The sequence below is a fragment of the Sinocyclocheilus rhinocerous genome, unplaced genomic scaffold, assembly GCF_001515625.1.
Source record: "Sinocyclocheilus rhinocerous isolate Xijiao unplaced genomic scaffold, SAMN03320098_v1.1 scaffold2121, whole genome shotgun sequence".
NCBI classification, from domain to species: domain Eukaryota; kingdom Metazoa; phylum Chordata; class Actinopteri; order Cypriniformes; family Cyprinidae; genus Sinocyclocheilus; species Sinocyclocheilus rhinocerous.
The window spans coordinates 77,319-85,352 of NW_015630977.1; the positions used below are offsets into that span (position 1 = coordinate 77,319).

At 40.3% G+C, this 8,034-nt stretch overlaps 1 protein-coding gene across 1 annotated transcript in view; it reads left to right on the forward strand.

Moving 5' to 3' along the window:
* Positions 1–8,034, forward strand: part of LOC107740798 (fibrillin-1-like) — a gene marked incomplete at its 3' end in the record, with an annotated part of 57,117 nt that overhangs the window by 36,733 nt on the left and 12,350 nt on the right. Inside the window, 7 exon segments of the mRNA XM_016553297.1 lie at positions 1,884–2,108; positions 2,194–2,319; positions 3,152–3,280; positions 4,306–4,566; positions 5,397–5,519; positions 5,628–5,753; positions 6,395–6,520. Of these exon segments, the coding sequence (XP_016408783.1) occupies positions 1,884–2,108; positions 2,194–2,319; positions 3,152–3,280; positions 4,306–4,566; positions 5,397–5,519; positions 5,628–5,753; positions 6,395–6,520 (1,116 nt within the window).

Consider the following 8,034-nt stretch of genomic DNA (forward strand, 5'->3'; position numbering starts at 1 on the left):
AAAGTGATTTTGTGCTTCTTTGGGATGGCACAATCAAGCGACGTTCACTTGCAGAACGCAAGTTTCTAGAGGGCACATAACTCTGAAGTAATGAATTTAGTGGTGGTTTTGTAGGCAAACATTAATGCCTTGAATTTTATGTGAGCAGCTACTGGTAGCAAGTGCAAATTGATGAACAGAGGTGTGACGTGCAGTCTTTTCGGCTCGTTAAAGATTAATTTGTAGCGGCATTTTGGATGAATTGTAAAGGTTTGATAGAAGTGGCTGGAAGACCTGCCAAGAGAGCATTGCAATAGTCCAGCCTGGACAGAACAAGAGCTTGAACAAGGAGTTGTGTTGCATGTTCTGAAAGAAAGGGCCTGATCTTCCTAATGTTGTATAAAGCAAATCTGCAGGACCGGGCAGTTTTAGCAATGTGGTCTGAGAAAGTAAGCTGATCATCAATCATAACTCCAAGGTTTCTGGCTGTTTTTGAAGGAGTTATGGTTTATGTGCCTAACTGGATGGTGAAATTTTGATAAAGTTATGGGTTTGTTGAAACCACAAGCAGTTCTGTCTTAGCCAGGTTGAGTTGAAGGTGATGGTCCGTCATCCAACAAGAAATGTCTGTTAGACATGCTGAGATGCGAGCAGCTATCGTCGGATCATCAGGATGGAATGAGAGGTAGAGTTGAGTGTCATCAGCATAGCAGTGATATGAAAAGCCATGTTTCTGAATGACAGAACCTAGGGATGCCATGTAGACAGAGAAGAGAAGTGGTCCAAGTACTGAGCCCTGAGGCACCCCAGTAGCTAGATGTTGCGACTTGGACACCTCACCTCTCCAAGATACCTTGAAGGACCTACCTAGAGATAAGACTTAAACCACTGGAGTGTAGTTCCTGAGATGCCTATCTTCATGAGGGTGGACAGGAGGATCTGGTGGTTAACCGTGTCAAAAGCAGCAGACAGAACCAGCAAGATGAGTATAGAAGATTTGGAAGCCGCTCTTGCCAGTCTTAGGGCTTCAACAACTGAGAGCAAGGCAGTCTCGGTCGAATGTCCACTTCTGAAGCCAGACTGGTTGCAGTCCAGGAGGTTCTTCTGTGTGAGAGCGGCTGAGACTTGGTTGAACACAGCTCGTTCAAGTGTTTTTGCAATGAAAGGAAGAAGGGAAACCGGTCTGTAGTTCTCTAAAAGAGTTGGGTTAACAAATAATTAACAAATAATATAAAAATTAAACTTTTTATTTCAGCTAGTTGCATCAAGGCAACATTTCTCATTTTCATTCAGTTTAAGTACTAAAATAATTAAGACTAATAAATGAAAATAAAAAACTATAAAGATATTTAAAAATGACAAAAACACACAACTAATTTATTAAAATGTTAAGATTTAAAGTGAAAATATAAAATATTAAAATAAAATCTAATTCAAAATATTGACAACAAATTATAATATTTCAGTGATACTAAAATAACACTCATTTGAACATTTGTGTTCTTTTATTCGGCACTGCATTTGATAACACTATTTACCATAGTACGTAATATATAATAATAACATTAATCTGTTAACTAGTTAGTTAAATGTAAAAATACATTTCATTGCTAAACAAAATAGAAATAGAATAGAAAACAGCCATGGATCCGTTTTCCTGTTTATTCTAAAATACACTTTAATTGAATCAATTTGGCTGATTAGACTCTTTTGCATTCATGCAAATTACTGGATTCCGTGCACACACGTCCTATTTACAAATGACAGCAATTCATTAACATAACTATTACATCAGAGGTTTATTAAGTGTTTATGAATCCATAGGACAGTTTTTGCGAAGGTCGGTTTGCCATGCAAATTCCCAAAGTTTCCTGACTGTGTTTTGTGAATGTGTGTGTTTGCAGACCTGCGCACGGAGCTGTGTTACCTCACACACATCGACGAGCGCTGCGGCGCTCCGATCACGGGCCGGCACCGTGTGGACGCCTGCTGCTGCTCTGTGGGTGTGGCCTGGGGCCCGGAGTGCGACGAGTGTCCAGAGAAAGGAACGCCGGAATACGCGCAGCTCTGTCCTCGGCCCGGATTCTCCCACCGCGGAGACTTCATCAACGGCAAGCCCTTCCTGAAAGGTGCGTGAGACAGACGGGCCACGTTCATTCAGACGCTTATGCATTCATTCATTTACCGACTCAACATCATTCTGTTTTTCTGCAGATATAAACGAGTGTAAGATGATCCACAGCTTGTGCACAAACGGCCGCTGCAGGAACACCATCGGTAGCTTCCGCTGCAGGTGCGACAGCGGCTTCACTCTGGACTTTGATGAAAGGAACTGCACAGGTGAGTTCAGACGCAGTAAATGAGGCTCAGAGACACGCATGTGAACACGAATGTGTCCTGATGTGTCACGTAACACACAATCATTGTGCCTAAACGAGGGTTTGAACTATACAAGCTATGAATGGCTCTAAAATAAAACAGCCATGTCATGCAGGTTAGTAGCAGGTGGACCTGAACTCAGTCTAGATTCAGTCTAGACCTCATTGTCCACAGCAATATTCGATATGTTTTCTCTGATTTATCTGACACAGTTTTGTTTTCAAATTTTTAAGTCAGAATTTAATTTAATTTAATTTAATTGTTTTAATTAAATTACATTTTTTTTATTGAATTTGAATGAAAATTTAATTTAATATAATTTAGTTTTTTTTAAAAGAAATTTTATTTAATTTAAACTTTTTTTTAATTTACAAAAACTGGGAGTGTCCAGAGATTAAAATAAATAAATAAATATAATTGTAATTATAATTAAAATAACTGAATTTCAGGATTCCACTGTAAGAGCTGAATGTTCTTTAGGTTTCTTTTTAACCAATAAATCAGCATTAATTTTCCAGTCATTCCTGATGTGCTGGACAAGGACTTCTAAAATCTTTTTTAACAATATATGTTACTCACAAATTCGACCTGATAAAATACTTTAGAGCTTGGCATAACTAGTAGCATGTATATTCATCGTAAAATTACCTTGGAGTTTTAATATTTTGTTCATTTCCGTGACTTTTCCAGGTCTAGAAATCATGAGGCTTCCTCATAAATCCAGGTTTTTCAAGATCATGTTTATCCTGTTCCTTCAAAGACGTGTGTTTGAAGTGTGTGTGTGTTTTCACAGATATCGACGAGTGCCGCATCTCTCCTGATCTGTGCGGTCACGGCACGTGTGTGAACACAGCCGGTGATTTCCGCTGCGACTGTTTCTCCGGATACGAGAGCGGATTCATGATGATGAAGAACTGCATGGGTGAGACAGGGCTGGACCGTATAATGCAAAAAATAACATCTGGATATTTTTCAGAACATTTGAAGTTTTTGTAACGTTTTACTAGGTAGCCTAAAAACGTGACTACAGCTTGATTCAAGTCACATGAAGTTCAACATGGTGTAAACGTAAAACAAATTCACTTGTTAAATATAGAAATGATGCATGAAATATAAAGGCAGATATCATACTTAAACATATCCTACATGTTAAAAAATGTAGGCATTCGGTTTTAGAGGTCAACTCAAAAGGTCAAGACGATTCAAACTCTTCCTCACTGCAGCAGTAGATGATTATTAACAGTGACTGAAAACAGCGGCAGCTTTCAGTCTGTCAGCATCATGCACACATCAAATATCTTTTATATAAACACTGTAGACATGGTGTTAAAGTGATAGACACAGAATCCCAATAATCCTGCTGTCGTCTGCGTTTCTAATGTTGATGAAAGAAAAAACCAATCACTCACTGCTCTTGAACTTTAAAAAAGATATAAAGACTATAGTGTTATTTGATTAGCAGAATTATTAAATTTCTGTAGGGTACCTGTAAATCACTGTTAGACCTGCCTGCCATGCACCGTTTCTATATCTTTATTGTATAGTAGGCTATTTTGTGCTATTGCTTGTAATTTGATTTGCTCTTATTTTACAACTGACTATTTACTAGTCTCTAAAAATGTAGCCTATTAAATTTATATTCGTTAAGCTATGAGTTTTAGCAGGTATCGAAACTGGAATCAAGGATTGTGATTTTTTGCTATTATCTAAAATATTGGTGTCATAACTGCCTGTTTTTTTTTTTTTTTGCTATTATTTAAAATTTTGGTGTCATAATTGCCTGTTTTTTTCCCGTGGCTGGTGAAAAATATTTCTGGGCGGTAAATTTCCTTAAGTCACCGGCCATTGGCAGGTCTGGCAAAAAGCTAGTTTTAGGCCCTGCTGACAGGTATTTACAGGTTCAGGTAATATCAGAAGTGTTGTGAGAGTTGTGTTGCTCTGTTTCAGACATCGATGAGTGCGAGCGCAACCCTTTGCTCTGCAGAGGAGGTGAATGCATCAACACCGAGGGCAGCTTCCGCTGCGAGTGTCCAGAGGGCCACGAGATCGCTCCTGACGGCTCCGCCTGCCTGGGTCAGTGTGTGTGTGTGTGTGTGTGAGAGAGAGAGAGTGTGTGTGAGAGAGAGAGAGAGAGAGAGAGTGTGGGACGCTATCAGTGCTCCTGCAACACCGGCTACAAATCCACCGAAGACAGACTCTCGTGCATCGGTAAGACATACAGACACTCACCGGACTGGCGTTCATATTAAATGTGGCGTTTTCTCCTGTCGTCACTCGTACTGTGAGTCCAGACAGCAGCTCTCAAGGTCACAGTTTTTACAGCAGAATGCTGCCATAGAGGACATGTGCTCCTCAAACCAGAGAAAATCCAGCCCAAAGTCAGGGGAATTTAATAAATGTGCGCTTTCTCACCCCAGTAAACTACAATGAAGAAAAGTCTGGAAGCTGAAATGTTCTGCATGTGCACTATATTTACATTAGTACTCTCTAAAAAAAGACTTGAACCCTTCCCATTATAAACCGGCCCTAAAAGTGGATCTTTGAGTGATCCTGTTCATTACATTTGGACTTAAGTTTGGACTCTGAGTCTAAGGAACAAGAATGTGCAAAATATGTGTGTATATGGACATTATTTATGTAGCTTATAATGTGCTCTAGAGTTCAGTTTTAGTTCAGAGAGCTCAGATCTTCCAGGTTTCTGTAAACATCCATATAACACAAATGTGTTTTGCTCCATGACGAAAAGATGCCACTCTGGTTAAACCAAGTAAAATAAAAACAAAAACTGCTGGTTTTGAAATAATACATAGAACACTTGATGATCATGCATATAACCAACGGCAGCATCCGGTATCTCCCGGGAAATAACAGCGGGAAAGGAAACACGCATGTAGATATTGTAAATATACAGGAATATTCCAATGTTTGGACACACATTATTACTGTAAGCCGAGTTTAGACTTTAAACAGAATCTGATGCATGTAAACGCAGTCTGTGATGTGTAAATGTGACACGCGTGTTTGTGTGTGTGTTTCAGATATCGATGAATGCACCATTGAGAACGGCGGCTGTGAGACATTCTGCACCAATTCAGAGGGAAGTTACGAGTGCAGCTGTCGCCGCGGTTACGCCCTCATGCCTGACCTCAGGAGCTGCACAGGTCACACACACACACACACACACTCTCTCTCTCTCTCACCACACACACACGGACACACACTACACACACACACTGTACTGACCCCTGTCCGCTGATGTGTGTGTGTAGATATCGATGAGTGTGAGGACAGTCCTAACATCTGTCATGGCGGTCAGTGCACCAACATCCCCGGTGAATTCCAGTGCCTGTGTTTTGATGGCTACATGTCGTCTGAGGATATGAAATCATGTCTGGGTAAATCACACACACACTCATTCATTCATTCATTCATTCATAATGAGGCTGAGGACATGAGAACATTTGGACATGCACTGTGGTAATACCATAGTATTCTTTGAAGTACACTAAAGTACTGTGTGAATACCATAACACAGAGTTTCTCAAACTGAGGCTGACGAGGTGATGAAAAGCTAACAATGAATTAAATCATAAAAATGTAAAAAAGAAAATTATTTTAAATAAAAGACATCAAAATAAAATGCTAAAAATAATTAAATCATAAAAGGTAAAAAATTAAATAATTTTAAAATAAAAACCATCAAAATAAAATACTTACTAAAAAGATTAAATATTTTATTTGTTTACTTGCTTGTCATGTGATCATTAGTCGACATCGGTGAACTATGAACTTGCAAATGTGTTGTTAAATTATTGAAATATTAACTTAATTTCTCAAAGGGTTTCCAGCTGAAAAAAGTCTGGGAATCCCTGTCATAATGTATGAATATGGTACTCATTCAGTACCGTGGTAAATGTCAAAGTAGCATTCTGTTACCTTCTGATACCACCACAGTATGCACTCACTTATACATTCATACAGTACATACGTTTTCTTATTTAATCTGTGTGTGTGTGTGTGTGTGTGTGTGTGTCAGATGTGAACGAGTGTGAGCTGAATCCAAACATCTGTCTGAGCGGGAAGTGTGAAAATACAAAGGGCTCGTTCATCTGTCACTGTGACCTCGGCTTCTCCGTCAGGAAAGGGACGACCGGCTGTACAGGTGAGACGCCCTTCACACACACACACACACACACACACATGCACACACACACACGCACACACACACTCGTGTTTGTTTAGTGAGGACGTTACATAGACTCTCATTGCTTTTCTATCAGGTTAATGTTATTTTCTATCAGCTAACCAACCTCTACCTCTAAACTTACCCATCACAGAAACATGTGCAGAACACTAGATTTACATTTACATTTAATCATTTAGCAGACGTTTTATCCAAAGCTACTTACAAATGAGGAGAACAATAGAAGCAATCAGACCAACAAGAGAGCAACAGTATACAAGTGATGTAACAAGTCTCAGTTAGTCTAGCACAGTACACATAGCAAGGTTTTTTTTAAACAAATAAATTAGTAAAAACGAATATAGAATAGAATAGATAAGTGTTAGTATTAGTTAGTCAGGTGCTGGAGAAAAATATGTGTCTTTAGACGTTTTAGTTGTTCCACCAGCTGGGCACAGTCCAGGAAATGGTCCGTGAAAGTGATTTTGTGCCTCTTTAGGATGGCACCACGAGGCGTTGTTCACTTGCAGAACACAAGCTTCTGGAGGGCGCATACGTCTAAACTAGTGAGTTTAGGTATATTGGTGAAGAGCCAGAGGCTGTCTTGTAGGTAAACATCAGTACCTTGAATTTGATTCGAGCAGCTCTTGGCAGCCAGTGCACACTGATGAAGAGAGGTGTGACGTGGGCTTTCTTCGGCTCGTTGAAGACCACTCTCAATGCAGCATTCTGGATCAGTTGCAGAGGCTTGAAAGTACATGCGGGAAGACCTGCCAAGAGAGCATTACAATAGTCAAGTCTAGAGAGAACAAGAGCTTGGACAAGAAGTTGTGTGGCCTACTCTGATAGGACTGGTCTAGTTTTCCTAATGTTGTATAAGGCAAATCTGCAGGACCGGACTGTTGTAGCAATATGGTCTGTGAAGCTTAACTGATCATCAATCACAACTCCAATGTTCCTGGCTGTCCTGGAAGGAGTTATGGTTGACAAACCTAGCTGTATAGAGAAGTTGTGATGAAATGCTGCGTTGGCTGAGACCACGAGGAGCTCTGTCTTAGCAAGGTTGAGTTGAAGGTTGATGGTCCTTCATCCTGCCAGAAATTTCTGTCAGACAGGCTGCAATTTAAACAGCTACCGTCGGATCATCTGGATGGAATGAGAAGTAGAGTTGAGTGTCATCAGCATAGCAGTGATAAGAAAAGCCATGCTTCTGAATGACAGATCCTAATGATGACATGTAGCTAGAGAAGAGAAGCGGTCCAAGCACTGAGCCCTGAGGAACCCCAGTAGCAAGAAGCTGTGACTTAGAAACCTCACCCCTCCAAGACACCCTGAAGGACCTACCTGAGAGGTAAGACTTGAACCACAGGAGTGTGGTTCCTGAGATGCCCATCTTCATGAGGGTGGACAGGAGGATCTGGTGGTTAACTGTGTCAAAAGCAGCAGACAGATCCAGCAAGATGAGTACTGAGGATTTGGAAGCTGCTCTTGCC